This window comes from Syngnathus acus, chromosome 2 (genome assembly GCF_901709675.1).
Source record: "Syngnathus acus chromosome 2, fSynAcu1.2, whole genome shotgun sequence".
NCBI classification, from domain to species: Eukaryota; Metazoa; Chordata; class Actinopteri; order Syngnathiformes; family Syngnathidae; genus Syngnathus; species Syngnathus acus.
The window spans coordinates 14114148-14138715 of record NC_051088.1 but is presented as its reverse complement, the minus strand read 5'-3'; the positions used below and the strand labels follow the sequence as shown (position 1 = coordinate 14138715).

The following is a 24568-nucleotide window of genomic DNA, read 5'->3' as shown; positions in this document are numbered from 1 at the left end:
AATAAAATTCAAGCCTAGCACAGTTATCGGTGTTGTGGCCATTTTGACAGCCTTCATGCGTGGAAAAAAAAAATTTTTTACTGAGGACATGGCACATTGTTTCAGGTGTGACAATTTGGGTTGCTAGAATATAAATATATGGCAACACCCACCTGTTTCATTTGCAATTCCTACAACATTCTAAGAAAAATCACAGTGTCCCATCTCTGGTAAGCTATTCCTAGAACAACCCACGCAGACTACTCATGCGGTCCATGGGTGCTACCAGGTGCCCGCGAGGAACATGTTTGTGACCCCTGGTCCAACCTCATGCAGAATCACTTGTCTGTGGGTGGTTAATATGTGCAAGAATAAATGAGATGGCCCCTGAGGCAGCAAACCTATATATTTGAGGAAGTGAATCATGCTGATGTAATCATGGCATGTATGTTTGCACGCTCAAGTCATCTGCATCCTCTGAGTTTATCCTACTAATAAGCAAATGCTTAACGGTGCATCACAGATGAAAGTCAGCACGCTCCTCTTAGGCGACGTCCCGCCTTTTCGCCGCTTGCACGTGACTTTGTGCTGTCACAAGACGGCGAAACAAAGCAAATGAGATCCAGTCCTGCTTAATTGTGTTTCTTTCAAGTGTGGACAGTGCCTTTGTGATGATGACAGGGGTTATTTGTTTTTAAGCTTCACCCCTTGCTTCTTGTCCAAGTGGTCACCGGCTTTGCTGGCATCTCTCCTCACCCCAGGAACCCAGAACTACCTGCTGATCCCATCTGTGGATGTCAAACGGTCTCCTGAGGCCACACAGCACGTAACTTGGCACCGTGTGTTGTCGTGTGTGTGCGCGTGTGTCGTAATAAGTGGGGGAGGTTTAGGGGCTTATCTGTTGAATGACTGGCCAGTGGCCATACAACTCTGTGGTCTTATCTGACACACCCATTTCGACACTCTGACTGCAGCAAAAAGCCTTCCGGGTATCATGTTTGCAATCGTGGGTCAGCATCACCGGTTTTTGTTGGATTTGTTGTGGTAGATACCATGTGGAATGTTCACTACTTTTTTTTTTTTTTATGTCGTTGACTATCACTACAGAATGTGAGTGCAGCACTCTCATCTTAGTCCCTGTACCGTCAGCTCTGCAAACTCTGCCTCCTGCTGGCTGTGATTGTTACAAGTAACCTAAATCCGTGCTGATTTCGTTGCAGCGTTGATTCAGTTCATGCAGTGAGTTTATATAACAACCAAATAATTAATTACTGCTGAGTCTATTTCATCAGTTCGGAGCGCGGAGCCACGATTACTTACTGCTTCATGGGATTAAGCGTGAATATAATGTTTGATTTGATGGTTAAAAATCCAAGTCTTCCAATTCCACACCTGCCTTGGTGCCTCTGTCTCCGTCAACGCCTTTTTGGCTGTGGCAATCCCTTTTGCCGCCGCTAATCGTCATCCTCCGTTCTTTTCCTTCTAAATGGCATTTTATTGGTGGTTGGGACATTTATTTTATCTAGTCCAATTGGTGCCAATAATTTTGGTTTCATGTTCTGTTTCCCCTAATATAGTTTTGTCCAATTTGCGCGTGTTGCCGCTTTTACACCCATTTGTCTACCCCTCGACAGAACAATGACAACGAGACGCCGCTGCACTGCGCCGCCCAGTACGGGCACTCGCAGGTAGTGCAGTTGCTGCTGGAAGAGCTGACGGACCCAACCATGAGGAACAACAAATTTGAGACTCCCCTAGATCTGGCTGCGCTGTACGGCCGGCTCGAGGTCGTCAAGCTGCTGCTCAGCGCTCACCCCAACTTACTTAGCTGCAACACTAAGAAGCACACGCCGCTGCACTTAGCCTCCCGTAACGGACATCTGTCTGTGGTGGAGGTGCTGCTTGACGCTGGCATGGACATTAACTATGAGGTATGTTTTTGTTCATTCTTAATTTTCCATCTAACCAAGTTTAGATATGCAGTCACCATTATTTTTTTTCTTCCCACTTGGCTCTAATGTGTTTTCTATCACAACCTTCAATATTACCTAATATGCAAACCCAGAATCGTCTTGCAGCATTTCCCGTGGCTTGTGCTACTTCTCCCTAAAACTTTGCAATATGGAGTTCTTGAGCACTGCAAAGGAAGACAAAAATTATACTAATCAAACCACGTGACAATGATTTAAAGTAAAAAAGCTGGATCATGAAACGCCACAAGCGGGAGGGGCATCTGTAGCTTGGTCTGTACAAAACCATCCATCTGTTTTGTCTTTTCTTCTTCCCTCCTTTTCTTCTAAATCAAGACTTGTCTCATGACTTCAGGCCGTGCATCCCGCTGCTTGTAATTAGCATGATCCTGTGACCCGGAAAATGAACTGCTATTAGAGGTGCTTACTCGGTGCTACTGCCAAGTAAATAGATTATATAGGATGCTCATTCTTGCCCCTAAATATTTGAATGTAAGGATGTAGAAAATAAAAGGGCCCGGTCTGCACCACAGGTGACGAATAAAAACATGAGCGCAATCAAGTTTGAAATTAGTGTGTCACAAAAAAGAATTGATCATTCTTGCACATTTTTTTGCATAAACTTGCTTGCTCTGAGTGAGAGTTAAGAACAAACTTCCTTTGTGGCTTGGTGATTATAAATAGCAATAATTGAGGAACCAAGAGTCAAAACCTCAAATAATCTAAGGAATAGTGTTCGAACACAATTTTCAATTTCCCTTTTTTACTTTCTCTTATTGCTTACACTTTCTTTTCTGATCAGACGGAGAAAGGCAGTGCGCTCCATGAAGCGGCCTTATTTGGGAAGATAGATGTGGTACAGAAACTTCTCAGTGCAGGTCTGACGTAAAATCTAATCTATTGCCTTGACAAATTGAGTGAAGAGGCTAAGTGCTAGCATAACTCTTCCGTGTGACGACTCTTAGGTATCGATGTGAACATTCTGGACCAGAAGGGCTTGACAGCGCTGGACACCGTCAAAGACATGCCCTCTCAGAAGAGCAGAGCAATAGCTGGGCTTATCCAAGGTAGGAGCATTCAGCCTGGAAAAAATAAAAAATAAAGCACAGAAATTACATTGGAAGTCCCCTCTTGTCGTGATTTAGTGATTAAATCGCATGTTTGTCTGCTCCAGGGCTTATGAGCGGAAAGCCTCCTGACATCGACCTTCCCCCTCCACCAATCCCACAATACCCGGAGAGCCCTCGAAACAATGGTGTGGTTTGCCAGATTTAAAAAAAAAATAAATAATAAAAATATTGCAGCAGCCCATTCTACTACAACTATAAAAAAAAGTGTTGCTTTTTTTTATGTGTCATGTTGTTGACAACCTGCTCATAGTTAAAACTGAATTGAGGCTTGATGAACACGCATTCTGAACTGTTTTGTAGGCGATCTGGAGAAAGTGAGTGAGTTGATCTCGGGTCTGGCCCCGGACCCTGAGGAGGAGAGTCCTTATGAAGCTCTGTTTGAAGCTACCTCTTGCCATTCTCTGGACAGCCTTACAAGTGGCAAATCCTCTGACAGGGATTCTGGAAGGCCAGAGAGTGAAGCGGGAAAGGTACACGTGGACGATGCAAACTGTGATACCAACTAGTTACCGCTAGAGGGGGATAGTGCTCTTCTTGGTTTTCCTCAACTTTGGAACAATATGTCTTTTACAGAAAGATCGCTTTATCCACTCATCACATGCTGGTCCTGGTCTTGAAGAAGATGTGAGCTCAGAGGTGAGGTTGAAAATTAAGAAAAAAGTTGTCTGAATTCAAGAGAAGTGGATAACTGGTGTTAACAGAATCATAGGACTTGATGGACATTTAGATTTTTTTTTTAGATGTAGGTCATCCAGTTCATTTCAAATTATTTTCTGCTCACTTCTGCTCTGCACAGGGACTCATTATGAATAGCAGTATTGCTGAGCGCGGAGAGACTGCTGAGGAAGAGGAGGATCACACGTATGAGTTATTAGTGACTGCGCAAACCAAAGTCCCATCGCCAAGCCAAGAGTCACAATTTTATGAAGGTGAATGCGGGGAATAGCTTGACAAACATTCATAGTCTCATCAAAGCAGAATGGGATGGTTCCTTCATCCATATCTTGTGCCTTTTGTTTCCTTAGATGAAAACGCACGTATCCAGTCATCTGACAGTGTCCTACCTCAGGTATGTTTCATATTCTATGTTTGTGAACATTAGCAAATTCCAAGATTGTTGGATTTGCTGGAATAAACGGACTGTTACTCCTCTGTTCCACTGTAGTGCAAATCCAACGTCCCAAATAACTCCACAAAAGAAACGCTGCATCCCTCAGGACGGGTGGACCTACGAGCATTAGAAGGTGACGTTAGACATCTTCGCTAAGGAAATTGTCCTTTTTCTGCCTTGTTTGTCCTTTGGTTCGTGTGTGTGTTTTGACTCTTCATTTCATGTTATATATGGAAAAAAAGCTTACCAGATTTCACTTGAGAGTTAACATTGAATTTGCAGGAGACAAATGTTTACACATTTGGGAAAGAGCTGCACCTTTGCGCCTGTTTTGGAAATTGCTTCTGGGCTAGCTTGTTGTGTGAAGAAAAAGGAGAGGAGGGGTTATCTATCATTAAAATCGCAAACCCAGCGTATCAGCCAAATACTGTATGTACCCTGCCAGGGTATGTACTGGAACAGCAGAGTGGACTTGGCTTGTCAGTGTAGTAGATTGGGTGATGTTCTGCAGCAGGAAAGGGGCAAGACCCATTTGACTGATAATATCCAAAAAGTTTGGAAGAGAGTATTGCTTTCTGTTTTGCATGATATCATTTCATATATGAATATCCTTCGACAAATCCTTTTAGATTAGAATGGACTGTCGTTGCCATGACAACCAATATCATAAGGGGAAGCGCATACTTGACCAATAAATGACCAATTCTGGTTCTGATACAAATGTTTTTCCCTCAGTGGTCCCCTCGACTTGACGCACCCCAGCAAATTGAAGGCACAACTTTCTTGCCATGATGAAATCCAAACCAGCTGTCTCAGTAGAATATTTCATTTTGCTCATGTGGGCGTGACTTTTGCTGCGCATGAGGCAGATCTGATTACCCGTCGTCCTGTGAAGCAGACCTCTGTACACTCAGCATGTGGCAGGTGGAGGATAAATGCATAGTCAGCGATACTTGTGCATATCACAAGTCACAAACTCAATATTGTTTGTTCCCTGTAGGAATGCTCTGCTCTGCATGAAGTTCAGACATCCATGGAGGAATAGTTCTTCCCTTACTGTAGGCAAAATATTAAAATGCAAATCAACCGAAAACAAGTAGATATGTCGCTGATTTTGACCTTCACAAATGGCCCCGCAACCTAAGTCCGGTCAGGAAATGCAACGATGTGGAACGATCGTTGGCACCATTGCATCTGTTTCCGTAAACCAAACATGACATCATCATTGAAACACGGTGCTTGGCGTGCCAAAGGAAACACGTCCTCCACATCTGTAGTGACCTAATCTACAGCATATGAGCCGCAATAATATCAAGCCGTGCTCTCGAACAAAGTCTTAAGATGAGCAGAGGTGGACGGTGTAGCGATCCTGGAGGGCGTTAACCGGTTGCGATATTGTGGAAAGCAGTGCTCGGAGGGCGTTCACGCTGCTTCGAGTTTGGCGAGGATCCCGACATATGTGCACCGTGCAACCGCTCACCTCTTTTATTACACATTAACCCTCCCATACTTCAAATGTTTGGCAGTGCATGACAAGAGTTCAAGGTGTTGTCAGCCAACAGAAAAGACAATGCAACTTTGTCTGTTTTGAAATAATGACCTACCTGCCCTTGCTTTTTGTTTAGTTTTTTCCTCCCCCTTGTGACCACTGCCCCAGTTTCCCTGTCACCAAACACGCTGACCCCATGACCCTACCAGAGACAGTCCATTCCCCTCTCTCTGCATGTGTCACTGTGCTAATTACCTCAAGTCTGGCCACCGAGGATGGGGGCGATTCAAATTACCATTCCTGAGCCTTCATCCGAGTCCAGAATTAGAATTCAGAAAACACAGAGCGCTACCAGTCAGACAGGCGGACAACAGCACACGACACAGCAGCGCCCAAGTGGGAGAGAAAAACGTGTTTATACCTCTTTAAAGCAAAGCCAAGCTGTGTGGTGGATTTGTTGGAGGAAAAAGGGGCTTACTTATGTGGCTGTAATTCCTTTGGGGAGGGAGGAGGGAAATGTAATTGTTTTTAATTGCACTTGCTATGCAGCAGTCTCATTGCGCAGTTGTTTTTGTTGGAGAAGGCTCCCTCTTTAAAGTGGAACTCCCCTTGGTGAGTCTTCATTCATTTCCCTTCTGCGTTTTATATGATGGAGCGTAGCTCTGTATGTCGTTTGGAGGAGTGTTTGTTGTGACCCTGTAAGGGAAAACAACAGACAAACGAAACGGCTCATACAGGCAGCTTGTCATCAGCTTGCCGCGAAGCGGGTGTGGAATCTTGAAATTTCTCTCGCAAACATATGCCGGCTGTCTTCTTCTCCTCCAACAACCCGCCCCCACCTCTCTCCATCACCCCTGCTAGGAAACAATTACAAAACTGTTTCAGCGCCCGCGTGGGCGGTTTCTTATGAGCCCTGCCCCGAGGATCTGACGCTCAGTCTTCCATCCACTTGCAGCCCTCCCAAAAAAAGCTCTCCCCTCCTTGCTGACCTTGTGATGTTTTTCTCTGTCTAGATAACTCCCAGCTCAGCCCGGATCAGGGTGCAGGTATCCCGGAGCAGTTCACTGGCCTTCTGCACGGATCATCTCCAGTGTTTGATTGCAGCGAGCAGCCGTTCAGAATTCCAGGTGTCCCGTCACCTGGTCAGAGCCAGCCGCAGACCAGAGCCAAAACCAAAGAGCGAGCTGTTTCAACTGCACCGAGCCGGCCCAGTATGGCTGCCATCCTGACCGACTGTGATCCAAAAGCCATTTATGCAACTGTGAACAAGGAGCCCAGGGACTCAGGCGCAGTATCTGGTAGGATGCGTCCTCCTGGGGACCTGAAGCTGGCCCGTAGCCTCTCCAAGTCGGACTCAGATTTGCTCGTGTCGCCTCCGAGTGAGGAAGACGGAGGACTGGGGAACCGAAGTGAATCGGTTTCCAATTGTAGCAGTGGGAAGAAAAGCCTCGAGAAATCGCCGTCATTCACCTCAGAATGGGATGAGGTAAGTTCCATGCGTCATTGTGCTGACATAAAAAAAAAAAAAGTCATCCAAAAATATCACTGCAATCAAACTACCTTGAATGAATTTTCAAAATGCTGGCTGAATGCAGTGCTACCAAATTTTACCAAGTATGAAAGTACTTTGTAGAGAATGCAAAGTATTAACATCACTACATTTTAAACAGTGGCTGTCATTTCACTGCCGTGTTATAAAAGTGTAACAATTTAGAAGCTTGAACACACTTGTTACTTAAGCCCCGCCCCTCCACCCCCTGCACAAAGCTCCTGCTGTTGACGCAGACAAAACTCTTAGTCACAAAGCTTTAAACCATAGGGTTGTTTTGTAATATAATGTATCCTTAGTTTAAAGCCAACTTTGATTTTACATTTCTTTACAGCTCCATTTTGCTAGGCAATTGTGTGCTATATATTTAAAGTAAACACACCGTCAACTTCCTTCAGCATGTTGATGTTCAATCTGGAGATTAGCCAGAACAAGGATACGGGGATAAACACGGAGAGAAGCTGAGGAAATAAGACGACAGGCGGCGATTTGTAAATTAAGATTCAGAAAGAAGAGACGGTAGACATTTTCCTTCAGCTCTGCTTTTCTCTTTTTTTTTTTCTTTTTTTTTTTGCAAAAGCTGCACAGAGGACCAGTCAAGCACTGCAGTTTCTTAAAGTTGTTCCTCACCATGTTAAGAATCTTGTTCTGGTACTTCTTCACACGTTTAATCCATTCATGCACTTTTTTTCAATCATGTGCAGCAATGTTAGATTTGTCAACATGGTTTCTACAAATGTCTTCGCCTGCCAATGAAGTGTTAGCTCAAGCTTGTTTGTTGAAATCCTATTTTGGACCCTCTCTATTTGGAATGGAATCCCCCCACACATTGTCTAATTTAAAAAAAAAAAAAAAAATCTTTTTAATCCAGTTTGCTAAAAATACACATTCTGTTTCTCTGTCATTCCCACACCTCACGTCTTTGGTGGATTTTAAAGACAAGCACATTTGACTTGCATGAGGTCTCGGCCTATCTTGGGCACTCTGAATGCGTGTGCATTGGTATGTAACGTGCATGCCAATGTGGCCTCGGATTGGTCCGTGGGTTCAGATTTAAGATGACAATCTGGGGGACACGATGTGAAATGCACAGATGGGAGGAGAGGCAGGGAGGCTGAGGGACACTTTCCCCCACCACCGTCACTTTTGAATGTTGCCCGTTAAGACCCTGCTATGAAGCCTGCTTTTGTGAGTATTGATTCCCTGTTGGTGGCTTGTTTTCCAAAGTAAATGATTCCAGTATTTAACTTTTTTTGTTTGAAATGTTTGGTTTGTAGCTTCATGTTATGAAAAGGCAAGGAGTAGATTGTTGCTCTAGCACAAGATTCTTACTCCAAAATAATTATTTGGTGTCCAAATGGTTTAAAAACCTTTTTGTTACAATTTATACAAACTAAATTTTGATTTCCAAAATGTATGTACATTTTTATTCCTATTTCCAAACTTGCTGTCAGTGTTTTTCTAGCACGTCAAGTATTTTTTCCCCCCCTAGTAAACACCAGATAAGCAAAATTCCAGCTGTGGTAAGACTTGCCAGCTTATTAGTCACAGTCACAAATGAAACGGTTCCCAATATATCAGTACTACCAATATCTGCAAACAGAAAGCTAGCATAGCAGGAATTAAGACGATTAGTGCGAATTTATCCTCACCAAGGGCCTACCATTCTAAGTTCTATTTTGTGTTAGCATCTTAGTGTTGTATTTTCATACAGACACATTTATTTCATACTTTTTAAGTAAACGTGGATCCTATAGCTCAAAAACCTGATGTGATCAAGAAAAACTGAGATCACTTTTAGATTCCGCTCCCAAAAGTTAGTTCAAAACATCTGTCAGACCGAATTAAACAAATATTGTGTTCCCCAGAGGAGCATTAAATGAATACTTTTCACTTTTTAACCAAACAGGATTTAATGGTGAAGGGATTTCCAATCTGCAGAAGGAACCTTGTTTCTAAAATAGTGAGCATGACATTGGACTATCATTGGACTCGTTGACAGGATTGCTGACAGTGCTTTGCCCCTGTGTGCCATTGAGGTGCTGACACCTGCCTGCTACAGTGATTCACTCGTTCCCCTTGACGTCATGTGCTAGTCCTTAATTTCCATCCAAGCCCAGCGTGTGTGCGCCGGCTTCCCAATTTAAGGCTTTTTGGTTTGTGCGCTCTATCCGTGCTGCCACCTTGTCTCACCTTGAAAAGCATCCAACTCTCCTTTTGCTGGTGTGCCTGAATCTCAGCCTCATTTCGTTTGAGTCTATTAATGAATAATAACGTAGTAGCCAAGTTATGTTGTGCAGTCATCCTGCTGTGAGACGCTTGATGAATGAGTTTCCTTCGCTTTAATCCCATGCTCGCCATCTCCTGCACCGGCTGGCTTTTCAGCTGTTGACCTCAACCTTAGCCGGTGACTTTTACCCCCCCATCCATTGTATGTCCTTGTTCATAGGCAGACTTTCCCACAATTCACCCAACTCCCATTTTAGGTCTGCGCAAAAACGTTTTCATTCCCATGAAGGTTGAGGCTGATTTTGCACAATTATTTGTGTGTACAGTTTTATTTTGGGAATTTATGGAAAGGATTGTTATAAGCCTCGGCACACTTGAGTGTAGGTATCGCGTGGGAAAAATGAAAACCCAGTCTGGATTCTCTCTCAGCAGACACTGATGTCCTCTCCCAGTACAAAAGCACCAGGATCTAATTCCTATGACAGCGTAAGATGTTGATGCTTTTTAATATTTTCTGGTTCTCTTGGGATTCGGTTCTCTTTCCTTCAGAGGCCTTGTTTGTGGAAGTTAAATTGGTTTCTCTTAGGAGTTCACAGATATGTTTGGAATTATTGAAATTATCCGCCGAGACTGGTTTGCATTGCATCTTTGCTCTTCTGTATTTTCCAAATGACTTTTTTTTTTTTGACAAAGCTTTAGAACGCTGCTTGATCATTCAAACTAAATCCGTGACATCAGTTATGACTCATAATGGAAGTTATTCAATTCACACTTTAAAGGTATGGTGCAAGATTAAAAAGATTCCATTGTGTACCTACGGACATTTTTTACAATTTTTTTTTTTTTTTTTAAAATATGTTTTGTAATAAAAAAAAAGACACGTTTATACAGTATGCTTTATTTTTTTTACAGAGGAGCAAAGAAGATGAAACAGGGATGAAATATTTGTGTATTCATTAAATATTAAACATGTGTTGCTTACTGAAGCTCGTATACTACTTGACGACTGGAAGAATTCTCATGCATTGTGCTGCGATGCATGGACGGACATACTTGTTTCTTTTTTAAGCCACACATTTGGCTGTTTTTTAGAATGAGTCCCAACAATGTTTATTTGAGGCATGCGGGCTTCTTGTCATTTCTGGTGGTTGGTGGAGGAGAAACGCTCATTGATCCTCCAGGTGCATAATGTCCCTCTTCTGCTTGTGCCCTCAGATCGAGAAGATCATGACGCTGATTGGCGCTGGCATCGACTTTTCCCGAGATCAGCAATACGCTACGCCAGGTACAGTATGGTCATTATTATCATGAATAATCATTACCTGTCAAGTTACATGTACTTACACTGATTGGATGGTGTGAAGTTTGCTAACGCCATCTAGTGGTGGAATGGATGGAGCCAAGTCACATTTTTACAAGCAACGCAAAAGGGAGGGGCAATCCTTGTATCTTGAGGAACATGAAGGTACCACATATGCTAATTTAAATGTAGTAGTTACCAATAACGTTGACAAACCAGCTGCTAACTTGCTTAACAGGGGCTGAAAGGGACGATAGAAAAAAATACATTTGAGTACTGCCCTCTCTGTGTTTCAGCCGTAGTTAAATTACATTTTTCGGGACCTCACTGTTACCTCGTGAGTTAAAAATAAAATAAAAAAGGCATCTTACACAATGAACAGAAAGAGGTGCATCAGGTTCCTTTTTAGTTTCTTTTAGAAAGCAGCAAATCACATTTGTGTGTCTTGTTTTATTCTGCTTGAGCATTTCCACATTTCAAATCACTTCCTCCTTTCAACTTTGACTATTTCAAATAAACCTCTGGTTTACAGATTTGCCCTCTCAATTAATTACGCTCAACCAATCAACCAAGTACCTGACTCTCCCTCCAGCATATTGTGTCATTCTATATTCCTTGTTTGTTATGCCACGTACAGGAGGGACATGTTTAAATATTAAGCATTACCCATGTCAGGGGATGAGCTCATCTTCCTTTATAGGCTTGAGGAAAGATGAGAGCACTGCAGTCAATCAGTAGGCGCCTGCACATCCCTGGCGCTCTCTATCTCCCCCTCCCTCCCTCCCTCCCTCCCTCCCTCCTTTATGTTGCGCTCTTAACTCTGCTTGCTGTGTGCATCAAAGCTTAAGCTTTCATCCGAGCACTCGCATCTTCGCCACAATCAAAGCAGAAGAGGTTCTGTGCTAGGTTTGCATCTTTTCAATTTTGTCTGGTCAACTCTGGTGTTTGATTGGCCCATTGCTTACGCAACTGATTTCTGTCAGGATCAAAAAGGGTGTTGTGGAGAAGAAAATGACCAGAACAAAAAGTTAATAAGGATGACGGTTGCCTCCCATTGACACAAAATTCACCCACCGCCTTCAGGCTGACATTGGAAGAGCAACACTCAAGAAGAGTGTGTGAGAGAGAGAGAAAGAGAGGAGAGAGAGTTGATAAGGGAGGGAGGGAGACATCACCAGAAACAAATAGACACTACCTCAACCATAGCTCTGGGAAAAGGCAGAAGGAGTCTTGTCGAAATGAGCTGACTAAGCACAGCCCCTCCTGTGAGAGTGCATTTTTGTTTCTCGCTTTTACTGATGTCCAAGTGATTGACTGGACCTTGGATTGGAGAAGTTTTGAGCTTTTTCTATTGATGGATTTATTTGATGGTGTCATCACCAGCAGGGTTGGTTTTGAACAAATTTAAGATGTACATTTTAGAAATCTCAATGTGACGTGCATCTAATAATTATCAATCGTGAATGAGAATCGTTGGCGGCTTGCTGTCGCCCACTTTTGAACCTTTCCAACGTAATAGAAGAACTTTTTTGCTATCTTCCTGAATCGACGACTAATTCAATGGTGGTCAACCAGCTCTCATCGATTCCACAATCGTCTCTGGCCCTCAGAACGGGGACGCTTAAGTCCGTCTTTGGAAACTGTGGCTCAGTCCCAGCCGCCCCGCGGGAGCTGGCCCCATGCCCGCAGAGGACACTGTCTCTTACGCCGTCCTGTTGCCGGTGTGCTCGGCACTGCTGGTGGAAGATGATGTGGTTATGTCACATGTCATCCTCAGCGTGCCGCTGTTACCGGCTGAATGGTTTCTCACTGCTGAAGCGTGTTCCGCTGTCGCCAGGTGCCTCTGTCCGACTGCTGCAGCAGCCCGTGGGAGATTGGCTGGAGCTGCTGGGGTTGCCTCAGTATGAAAGCAAGCTGCTCCTCAACGGTTTTGATGACCTTCACTACATGGTGAGTGCCTGCTGTTCTTTTATAATTTTGGGACCTAAAGATATCGTAGGGGCTTGGGGGAGGATGGGAAGGTTTGTTGTCTATTTTATGTAAAGATTTGCAGCATTCATTTCTTTTTAATCCTCTTTCCTGTTTAACTTAGTCGAGCTTTGATTCTTTTGATGTTACCAACAGCCTTATGTAATTGAAGTGATACTTCAAAGTTACTCGCCTAGCACTAATTCCTTGTTGGAATCATAATGTCCATGAAAACACACATTTGAAAACTCTTGATGGGTTCTTGATTATTTTGAAAGAAAGCTGAAATTATAAATAGATATACTTTTTATACTTTGTAATGATTTGAGGGAACACATTTTTGTTTTCCTGGCCTGCATGCAGCGCGTGCATGCGGGTCTTTTAATGGCTTTTCCCTGCCTCTGTTACAATAAAGTTGAATAAGCCGATGAAACTCGGGTTAAAACTGTTGTCAACTCAATTCAACCCCCACACCCATGTATCAGTTACCGGTAATCTGCAGTTGGACAGTAATGCAATGATCCATGTTCAGTGAATGTGCTATTATCTATCCAGCTCCCCAAGTAATTTAAGCCCCCCCCCCTCCCCCAGCAGAAGCAATCAGCAGTTTGCCTCAGTGCGATAATGGACTTTATATCGTCAAGCTACTATTTCTTCTGAAAGCATAAGAGATGCCTTGCGATGTCCTGCGGCATTTTGATTTGATTTGAGATTTTATTCTTGAAGTTAAACGGGGACAAAAAGGGCGGGAATCCCAAAAGGGTCTCCCACCTACCCTGGAACAACATGTGAGCAACCTGAAGCTTTTACTGAAAAGCAGCAACTTTCGACCTCATATTCAATCCCAATATAATCAATCACAACAGTTTGTGATAATCATCAGTTCATTCAATCTACAATTTTGTAGGCTTGATCTTGTCACCAAAAAGGAATCTTAAATCGTTTTAGTCGACCCCACTCAGTCGTCATGGCCGATTGACACACTTGCATTTTCCGTCTCATTGATTTCCTGTGTTGTTCCTTTTTGTACTATCCATCAATATGACGCACGGTCTCAAAGGTTGTATTGTGTGCGCAACCAGAAATGGCTCATCATTCACACTGTCAGCCGCTCCCTGCACTCAAATGTGTCTTTGGATGTTCTATTGATGCGGCCCCCCCATTTGCAGCAGGTGGGGCTCCCTGAAAGGGGTTTTTGCACGTCTTACCTAGGAAGAAATCGACATTTGTTTCTGCAAAGGTAGCATTTAGTTGTGATCAATACAAACCCTGAAGTGCCGACTCTTATTTTGCTTGACTGAAAGTAGTGGTCAATCCATAGCAGTGTTTTAGACGACTATATTTAGCGCTCTGGCAGGATGCTATAAGTTACTGATTTGAAGTACAACTTTTACAAAAACCTAACGCAAGTGTTGTCTGTAGCAAAAAACTTGATGGAAAGGAAAGCAAAGTGTACTTTATTTATGTGCAGACATCCTGATGTTTACCCCGGCAGAGAAGACCCATTTGCATGATTAAATTTGTAAATGCACCCCGGGCATCGTCTGATGATACAACATATGCAAATACTTCATTTCACTTTGCTTTTGGACTCAGTATGGTTCCGTCCATTATATCTTGATCCCTCTGGCTTTCAGTTCATTTTGTGGTGTTTATTATAAGATAAAATACAAACCGTAATACGCTCACTGGCGGAGCTAGAGAGATGGTGGCGCAGGGGCACTGCCCCCCTGAAATATGCTTGGACCTCCCCCAATACCAGGTCAGTTCATTGAAAAAAATTGGGTATTTTTTTTAATTTCAGGGAAATTGTTTTTCCACATTTCCCCACATCCACTGTAGGAAACATCCTACCCCAAGGAACAATCCTTGCTCTACTCGTGACTACAGTACAGTACATAATTTAGCTTTTCTTTACGTGGCATTACAGGGGAGCAATGTAATGGAGGAACAGGACTTGCGAGAGATCGGGATCGCAGACCCAGGCCACAGAAAGAAGATCCTGCATGCAGCACGTTCCCTACCCAAGGTATAAAGCGCAGACACTACGTCATTCTGAACTTGACTTCAAAGAACCACATTCAGTTGCTTGCTGGTCGTTGCTATATTTCTTCTTGTGGCTATGATGTAATGACTTGCTTCTTGCAGGTGAAAGCACTGGGCTGTGACGGCAGCAGTTCCCTCTCTTCCTGGTTGGAGAATCTGGGCCTGAATGAGTACCTTCATAACTTCCTGGCCAGTGGTTACCGCTCTCTGGACTGTGTCAAGAACCTTTGGGAACTGGAGATTGTCAACGTGAGTAGGCGTGATAAACCTTGTGTGAGTGTCTTTGTGGAAATTGGGATTTCTGATTTTGCTTGTTTTCCTCAGGTCCTGAAGATCACCCTGCTTGGTCACAGGAAGCGCATTATTGCATCATTAGCAGAGAGGCCTTATGAAGAACCTCCCATCAAGCCACCTCGGTTGTCTCAGATCAGGGTGATTGCAACCTTTTCGAGTTTAATCTGGTTTGATTGAAATGCTCTTAGACCTCCTAGAATCACAGTCTTCATTGTCACTTGCTCAGATGGACTCCTCCACATCTCAGTCCAGGGATCCTCTGCTTCCAGCCGGGGAACCGGTGAGGAAGAAAGCGCCAGATAACGACTATGACGTCGCCCAACGACAACGCCATGAACGCCGCCGATCACATGTGCGTTCATCAGCCTCTGTCCTTGCTACTCTTAAGACGCACCTGCCAGATGACTCACTTTTTCTCTTCAGGAACGCCAAGAGGAGCGGCACCGGGAATCCCGTCTGATTCTTCGGCCGCCAAGCCTGGCGGCGCCGTACGCTCCGGTCCAGAGCTGGCATCACCAGCCTGAGAAGCTCATCTTTGAATCCTGCGCATATGAAGCCAGTGTGAGTTATTAGCTCTCTGCTGGCAAAGATGCTCACGTTGAATATTTGGCGAATGCGTCAAACCACAATCTGGGTTTTGTTGCAGTACCTGGGTTCCATGCTTATTAAAGAGCTGCGGGGCACTGAGTCCACCCAGGACGCCTGCGCCAAAATGCGGGTCAGTACCAATTTCATAAATGTACCAAGAGCTGCGCTGTACATTTTAGCACAACATTATGACGTGCCTCCATGTCCTTACTACTTTATTTGCTGTTTCTTCCAGAGGTCAACAGAGCAAATGAGAAAAGTCCCCATCATTGTCCTCTCGATCACATACAAAGGTGTCAAGTTCATTGATGCAGTCAGCAAGGTCAGTGAGTCGTGCTACTTCATCTGAAAAGTAACTTTGAAGCTGGGCTCAATGTTGTGGTTTTGGTGAGTCACTGTTGGTGGTCTTTTACTGACACCTACCGGTGAGAGGTGGTGGTGTTAACCAAACTGGCTAGAAACTTGGGAATATGTTCCAGCTGTAGTTTAACTTCCTGGCCTAAATATATGAATACAAATATATAAAAACGGTCATGCCGCTATGAATGTATTTATGTCCTTTTCCCTTGCTTCCAAGGTGCCCCCCCCCACCTAATCAAAAATGGAAGATTGTTGGCATTTCCTATGAGACATTTTGTTCCAGTTGCAGCTGCTGTGCAACGATGCTTCAAATTTATATAATGGCTCCAGAATATATTCATCCAATCAAAAGCTCAGAAGACATTTGATTTGACCTCTTTTCCCGTCTTCCTGCAGAATATCATTGCAGAGCACGAGATCCGCAACATTTCATGTGCGGCGCAGGACCCGGAAGACTTGTGCACATTTGCCTACATCACCAAGGACTTGCAGACCAACCACCACTACTGTCATGTGTTCAGCACTGTCGATGTGGTAAAGACAATTGCACATAAGTTTCTATAAATTCAACCTTTGCTATTGCCTCAATGCGATAGTAAAGTAGTAAACACAGCTTAGGCAAAAAAAATGAAACTTTTCCAACCATATCTTGTTTTCTCAGAAAGTAAGCTTGTGACCTTTTTTGATCACGCTCTTTTAGAACCTTACCTATGAGATCATACTGACACTGGGTCAAGCTTTTGAGGTGGCCTATCAGCTGGCTCTGCAGGCCCAGCGGACCAAACAGCACCAGCACCTACCGTTGGGCACTGCTCCAGAGCTCATTGAGACTAAGTCAGGCCGACCTGTGCCCAAACCACGAGGAAGTGTTCGAAAGTCAGGGGTGAGTAGATCATTTAGTACAGAAACGTAATTTGAATGAGAAGCTGGAAGCTAACCTAATTATCCTAATTTGACCGTGTTGATGTTTTCCTGCTGTTAGCACGACGCCATTAGTGAGCAAGTGAATATGGATGAGACAAACAACACTTCAGGGATGCATATTTTACAGACTGCCGGCTTAATTAATGAGCTGAATAGAATCATGCGCTGTGTCGCATGCTGCTCAAATCTTCGTCACAACGTTCACATTACCATTTCAGCCTCTCCTTCCGTGTTGGCCCCGCCTCTCCTCTGCTGTTGCGACGTCTACAACTTCCTTTTGGAAACTTCCTTCCTCCATTTTAAGTGACAGTTTAGAGTCTGCTAACCTTGATTTAACCTTAGTGGCTGGTGTTCTCATTTGCCTTGCTGGGATAAATAAATTCTCTGAGTCTGAATAGCACCATTATGCAAAAAGAGGTTACATTCTTACGGTAATCTGATTTGTGTTTCTAGGGTGACCTTTTGGAACAGGATGGAGATTCCCAGTCGCAGGGTGGCGCCACGTGGCTGGTGGACTCCAAGGAACCCAAGCGTACAATCAGCACTAAGTATGAGACCACCATATTCTGAGTGGAACCCCACCCTCCCTCCTTCCTGACATCTGAACTTTTTACTTTTTTTCCTTTGCCTCGCCCTCAGTGTGCCTTTCACTGCAACTCTTTGCCCCCCCCACACACACACTTCTCCCCCCACTCTTCCAGGTGGTATTATGTACACTGCCAGCCTGCCAATCACTTTCACTGCTATGTCTTCTACCTTGTATGCTCCCTGAACTCGTACATCTCTCTATTTTTCTTTTTTTCTCCCCGGTCAACAATCTCAGTATTGCCTCTTGGTGAAAATACCTTTTTTTCTCGGTGCTTTTCCTGCTCTGCCAGGCGACGGCCACTCTGAGGCTTTTTACTTCTGCCACCCAGCGCTTTCCCACAGTTGAGAGGTTACACATATCCTACACATGGAAGCCATGGTCCTGTGATTATTATATATTTTTTTAATGTATCACTTGAAGCGACTTGGAGCAAAGGTTAGAAGCATTCTTTCTGCCGTAATTGTCAGGAGTTAGTTAAGGTCCAAAGGAGAGAAACATCCCTAAACACTGTGATACAGTCATGTAGCTTACAAAGTTAGCATCGAAGCACTTTCACAAACTCTCCAAATCAATTGTATCTTCCCGTGTTTTGGCCTTATTTGAAATGGGGGGCTGAATGATTTAATGTCTTGTAGTTTGACACTATTTTAACTGTGTGCATGTGTCATCTTCCCTGTAGCTAAACATTCCTCCCAGCCAGTATAAAAGGACAAGCCTATTGCATGATGGGTAGGATGTTTTGTGGGGGGACAAAAGGAGCATTCCCAACCATCGCCAGTCTGGAGATGGTCCGACCTCACAGCCGTCATCGCTTCAATTACCCTTCCTGCCCATCAGCGATGTTGCATTGCATACTGAGCGCCACACAAGTATGTCTTCTTATAGTGAGGGGTATTTTTTTTTTTAATTGTGTCTTTTTAAGATGCATTATTTAATTTGTCCTTTTATCATCTCAGCCTCAACATATATAACTGTGATCAGCAATCTTGTTTCTTAGTGTAACCAAACTGAAATGACCAGACGTAACACTACAAAGACTGTTTTCGAGGTATGTAACAGGGTGCAGCGTTGGCGTTAGAACTTGTTACCATGTAGTTTTATTTTTTATTTTTTAGGACATTGGAACTAATGCAGCAACTTAATTTGTCCCCGTGTTTCTTTGCCCAAATAATTGAGTGAGATTATTCACCAGAACTGCCCTGCAGGACAGTACTTCTTTGATTTGATTTGATTTTATTGCCACAGTACAAAAATAATGATAGGGAAAAGACTTTTCTCACTGTTAACGGTACTTGCTTGTCAGTTGATGAGTAAACAGTATATCTACATTAGCTAGCGTGTGATTTTCAGTGCTCTACATCAACAAGTACGTCCAAGTATTCAGCCACGGACGGGTGAGTCTAATTATTTTTGTGAAACGTGTAGAAATCTTCCTTTTCAGAGTGGCTGTACTTCATTTCTGTCGAGCACTGTGCAGCCTTTTGGTTTTGCTGCATTTGGTACGTTGTCACACCGGTTGAGTTAATTTTATGGTACACTGTCTTTAACACTCCGGTGACGGCACCTTCGGCCATCAGCGTGGTCCTGTTTTGCCTTTGCACATCACTGAGGATCGGAATAAATATTTTGGGACAAATCTGATGCAAATGATATTGTACATGAAACTAGTGGTCTTTATTTTGATACTTGAATGATTTTTGCTTTTATAGATCTCTATACAGTATGTAATATGTATGTATGTATGTACAATATGTATGTATGTAATTTTTGACTGATGTCAAAAGAGATTAAAAGGACTATGTCTTATAAAGTTACACATCGTTGTAAGCACCCCGTGATTATAGAGGTTGAGTGAACACGAGGGACCTCACTTTAGAAAAAAAAATATTGTAAATAATCTTGGGCTTCCGTTTTTTTTAATGATTATTTTCATGATTGTTCAATTAATAAATTGCGCAGTTTGAGAATTTGTCATTGTTGGTTTTTGATTCATAATTGTCATATTTTTAGTAAATGACGTTGATTTGGCCTGGAATGTTGAGATGTCACTCCGAGCATGATGTGTCTCGAGACAATAATAGCATCACTAGTAAAATTAGTGAAGTCCTTTCCATTAACTAGTATTTCTTTTGAGCATTTTCCCCTCAAACAAGTACCACTCGTGAGCATGTGGCAGTAAATACTCCAACAATGAAACTAAACACAGTCATAGCATTAGTTACTGCTACTATTTTCTATTAGTTACTGCTACTATTTTCTATTAGTTACTGCTACTATTTTCAACTAGTTGACTTTAAACGTGGCGATAACACCTGATAACACAATAAATACTCAAATGGTTTGTCATGCATTCACATCAAAACATGAAAACACTTTCAGTGCTTTGCTTAGAGTTTATTTAGACGTCATTCAAATTCCAGCAGCGCCACAGGTTAATTGCCTCCACATGACCACATGGCAGAAATCTGATTGGCTAAGCATAAGACACTTTTTTGCCCAATGTGCCCCACCCTATTTCTCGGCTTCAGTGGAGGCAGGTTGTGCAGCCTCAGCGATGGAATGACACACACACACACACACACAGCTCGACTCAACCTGCCTACATTAATGTCAAGCTTTTTGGTGAGTTCCGATTTTATTTGACTACACTTGCAACATGATTCCAATGTTAATCTCTTCCCTCCTTTATTTACGTGCTTCTCGTTAATATTTTTGTGTCAAAAGCAAATCAGTTTCTATGTTTCCTGATGAAGGCTCGAGAGATGTTTATCTGTATTTCCATTCTGCACCACTTCAACCCAAATGACCGTGTAAAAATTTATAAAGGCTTTTAATGCAACATGGAAACTGTTTGGTTACGAGGGATCGACGAATGAAAGAACTGTAAATATTTGCCATTGAAAACAAATGAGGGTACAATGTACTGAGTTTAATCATTAATCCGCTTTTGTGAGTTACACAACTGTGATATATTTTAAGACCAACATATTGCTATCACATATTTTAAATATTCTTCCCAAGTGCATCAAAGGCATTTTGCTGACTGATCCTCTCAAATGTTTAATGTGCTTCAAGTTCAACGCCCAGTTACTGCGAATGACAGCGTTCACTTTAATGTCCTAGTTGTCATGAAGGCATTTGAGCAAGCCAAGTGACATTCCAACTCACTATTAGATCCTGACTAAGCTGTGGGTGCACCCTGCTAGTTCACTTTTTGTGTGCAAAGGTGTTGGCTATGACTGAAACTTCTCATTTTGTTCTGCAGATTGTCAAATCGAAAGCAGTGAAACATTATTTTGTGTTGCTTACTTGTACCATTGCGTTAGGCCTGATTGCTCCTCGGTCAGACATTTATTTTCAGAAGGGGACACTCATACTTCTAATAATGTCTTTGTCACTTCTGTTCCTTTCTACAGCCGTAAAACAATTTAAAGGCTGCTCAACATCTTCATGTGGTGATATGAGGTGTTATCATAAAACCCCCAATTACAGTGAAGTTTGGACAAATACTGAATATTAGCAAATCCATTTTAACTATTCAATTGAATACACTACAAATAAAATCTGAAAATGTTCAACCTGGTGAATGCTATTGTAACACATCGCATTCCCCCCCAAAAAATTGGACGGGGAATCTTGAGGAATGCTCATAAAACACCTGTTTGGGACTTTCCACTGGAGAGCATTCTCCAAAAGGCTCAGGGTGAGGTTCACTGTGTGAGTAAGTAGTTGGACATTTCAAGAACAATGTTCGTCAATGTACGACTTCAAGGAATTTGTTGATTTCATCATTGATGGTGCATAATGTTGAAAAATTCTGAGAATCCTAAGCATCCAGACCAAAACTTTGCATTGAACCAGAAATGCCGGCAGGTTTTTTGTCGCCAAGCTCATCTAAGCGGACACAAAGTGAAAAGGTGTGCAGTGGTCGGGCGAGTCCTTATTTCAAATTATTGTTAGAAATCATAAATGTTGTGACCTCCGGGTCAAAAAGGGAAAGGACCATCCGGAATATTATCAACACAAAGTTGAAAAGCTAGCACATGTATGGTGTGGCATCGTAGTAAAAAAGTGCAAGAAATCCAAACCTGTCCCTTTAAAGATGTATGACTCAATATGAAGCTCATGAAATGTTTTCTCCTTAACACTTTAGATCCTGCCGCAGCTTGATGAACCAACTCCAAAACTGTACCCTGTGCAATGTGGACGGGTGACATGTGGAATGATGGTGTTGCTTTAGCACGCTAGAGCAATAAGGACAGCAGTGGAAGCCGTGACCGTGTGATCAGTATGAAATCTGGCTGTGTGAGTCAATTGTCTACTCACTGTTTTTGATATTCGATTCGCAAGTCTTTAACCATGTTTACATGCGCATCTGTCAAACTATTTGGTTTGACTTCTGTAGACACGCGTTACATCATACAAGTTTGAGATTTTTCAATGTAGTTATCATTTATGTCCTTGTGACTTTTTGTTGTTTAAATACAGTTAGTTTTAGTTTTTAGTGTTTTTTTTATTTTTTTTTAATTCAGAGTATTTGTCGCGTGCAAGACAAAAAAAACAGACTGTTTGAACTTCTTCCTTCTGTACGAAACGGTAAACCAAAACCGGAAAGCTTATTTATGATATTAGTCGACAAAGATAGAACTGATGTAGGTTTTCGTTAGAATTATATGGTGGGCCAGCCAGCGAATAGCAAAAATGTATGTGTAATTGAGGCCCATTGAAATGCATTGGAATAAAAAACAAATTTAAACGCAAAAACTTAAAATAACTGAAACTAATAAACCTATACAGTACCACAAAAAATGGGAGTTACACTCCCAAAAAACAAACAAAAATTCTTTTTTTTTCTTAATTTCTTAAGCACATTAGTCTTTTATTTACTTTTGTCATTGGGAATGTTTTTTTTTTAGTTATTTCATGAGTTTGCATTAACTGTAAGCATGTCTTCAGACTGACATTCATCATGATGTGATAATGAGAGAAAGGGAAAGAGAGGTGGAGAGTGAGACATTGGTCCAACTGTATGGTCAATTTGTCTGCAGAGTGACGACAGCATGGAGCACTTATCCCCTGAGGAGAGGGCGTGCCTCATGTTTCTGGAGCAGACACTCGAAGCATTCGAGTTGCAAGAGGATAGTGGACTCTCAAATGATGAACCAGACTCTGGACAACCCCCAGACAAAATGGCTCTGAATGAAATCAATGGTATGTAAAAGAGTGATCTCAGTACATTTAAAAAAATATATATATATATATTTATTATTTATTTGTTCATCGGTTTGTTTGTTGTCAACAAGGACATTGTTACTGTGCATTTGTCTTGCAGCTATTTCCAGACTAAATGGAGGGTCTGGAATGGATCGTCAGTCTGAGACCTTGCCCACTCCGGGGGGTGGCTTTCCAGTAGTGAAGAAGTCTGTGGTAATCAAGTTAACTGAAGAATACAAACCTGCCCAGAATTCTGTGAATCAAACCTATCAACCAAACTTCACCACTGCTTCTGAAGAGCGTCAAGCTTCTATGAATGTCACTGACTCAATCAGCGGTTGCAACATCCGTGATTTGCATACCGATGAACTGTGTTTAAGAACCGTTGGAGACGCTCCAAACACAATCACTTGCATTACTCCTGAGTTAGATCTAGGACTCATCCCACCGCCATCTGACTTCATGGATGACCCTAAATCTAATCGAAAGCTCGTACTCAACCCCTATCTAAAACCCGATCCAGGGACCCATCCAGTGCCCAATCCAGTGCCCAATCCAGGGACCGATCCAAGGTCCGATCCAGGGCCCGATCCAGAGCCTGATCCGAAGCATCATCCAGAGGCTGACATCATCAAAGCCTCCCCTCACTCCAAGAGCAACAGGCCAGTCCCTATTGACTTGAAACATCTATACCAGAGAGCCTTGGAAAAGAGACCTCCAGCTAGCCCCCCTGTTAACAAGAAACCTAAAGACAAGCTTTTGATCGACGCTCGTCAGACTCCCACTGCTTTGGAGTCTCTTCAACCAGGACTCTTTCATCATGAAGTCAAAGAGCCAGAGAGCCCACCATTTGTGGCTCATAAGCCAAAAAGGATTTCACTCAACTCACCAAAGGAGAGAAAAATAGAAGAATCCAATTCACCCATTGATAACGGCGACCGAGAGCTGTTGGACCATGAGCGAATCCACCTCCAGGCCCTCCAGAAGCTCGGGCTGCTCAAAGGTTCTCTGACTGACTTACGCCCCGACCTGAATCATAAGCTTTCCCCACAAACTCGAAGGTCGTGGGGAGATTTTCCAACTCCAAGCACTCCGTCACTCCCAAGTCTATCCAATCAAAGCAGCGAGTCCCCCGGCGCCATCTCTACTGCCTCAGATATTCTGCCCATCTCATCTGGGTCCAATGACCGAGCGAGACTTCTCTCAGCTCGCAAACAATTTCCTTCAGAGAGTTTAATTTATACTCAAGGAAAAGCCCCTGCTCGCTCAACTTCAGACCTGGTCAAGCAGTTAACCAAGGTCACGGGTGCCCACTCAGGAGCCGTGGCGAACTCCGGCTTCCGCCCGAGATACCCTGTAAATCATCATGAAAGAATTAGTGTTGAACAGTGCCTCAATCATGCCGCCAGCCCTGACCTTCGGAGACGTGAGTCCTCCCTCTCTGCCTTCAAGCATTCGAGAGCCTCTCACAAGGTTCCACGGTCGCAAGGCATCAGCGTGCTGATCTGCCCCCAGGATACAAATGGAGTGGACCACCATGCAGCTCTGAAGAAACTCGGATTAGGGACAAACCAAACCAGCCCCCCCGACCCCAAGGCCTTACACAAAATGAATGACCTTTAAATTACATCATATTCAGAGCTAGAGGAAGCATGTGTATTTCTCAGTGTGTTGATCACTGCCTCAACACCAGAATAATATACTCACAATTTGGCACCTGTGGATTAACCTAGGTTTGTTCAAAAACAATGTATATTTTTATTTATTTGTTTCTGGGAGGCGGCGCACTGGGTAGCACGTCCGCCACACAGTTAGGAGGGTGCGGGTT

At 43.1% G+C, this 24568-nt stretch overlaps 2 protein-coding genes across 7 annotated transcripts in view; both read left to right on the top strand.

The window, feature by feature from the left end:
- LOC119117695 (ankyrin repeat and SAM domain-containing protein 1A) overlaps positions 1-19498 on the top strand; it is a 31473-nt gene extending 11975 nt beyond the window's left edge. For 2 of the 6 annotated variants that reach the window (XM_037244174.1, XM_037244140.1), the window contains 23 exons: positions 1614-1910; positions 2752-2827; positions 2915-3016; positions 3124-3204; positions 3380-3549; positions 3653-3715; positions 3876-4008; positions 4105-4148; positions 4245-4323; positions 6693-7165; positions 9887-9943; positions 10673-10742; positions 12595-12707; positions 14656-14754; positions 14874-15020; positions 15096-15203; positions 15292-15417; positions 15489-15626; positions 15712-15783; positions 15889-15975; positions 16410-16547; positions 16714-16896; positions 17391-19498. In XM_037244174.1, the coding sequence (XP_037100069.1) occupies positions 1614-1910; positions 2752-2827; positions 2915-3016; positions 3124-3204; positions 3380-3549; positions 3653-3715; positions 3876-4008; positions 4105-4148; positions 4245-4323; positions 6693-7165; positions 9887-9943; positions 10673-10742; positions 12595-12707; positions 14656-14754; positions 14874-15020; positions 15096-15203; positions 15292-15417; positions 15489-15626; positions 15712-15783; positions 15889-15975; positions 16410-16547; positions 16714-16896; positions 17391-17507 (2973 nt within the window). In that variant the 3' untranslated portion in view covers positions 17508-19498. The remainder of the gene's footprint in view (positions 1-1613; positions 1911-2751; positions 2828-2914; positions 3017-3123; positions 3205-3379; positions 3550-3652; positions 3716-3875; positions 4009-4104; positions 4149-4244; positions 4324-6692; positions 7166-9886; positions 9944-10672; positions 10743-12594; positions 12708-14655; positions 14755-14873; positions 15021-15095; positions 15204-15291; positions 15418-15488; positions 15627-15711; positions 15784-15888; positions 15976-16409; positions 16548-16713; positions 16897-17390) is intronic. The other 4 variants (XM_037244155.1, XM_037244148.1, XM_037244183.1 and 1 more) reach the window with 4 other exon arrangements.
- A 499-nt stretch (positions 19499-19997) lies between these two features.
- Positions 19998-24518, top strand: LOC119115186 (specifically androgen-regulated gene protein). Its single transcript, XM_037239470.1, has 4 exons — positions 19998-20148; positions 21680-21831; positions 22575-22737; positions 22859-24518. The coding sequence occupies exons 2-4, from the start codon at positions 21817-21819 to the stop codon at positions 24361-24363; spliced, it is 1683 nt and encodes a 560-aa protein (XP_037095365.1). The 5' UTR covers positions 19998-20148; positions 21680-21816; the 3' UTR covers positions 24364-24518.
- The last annotated feature ends 50 nt before the right edge of the window (positions 24519-24568 follow it).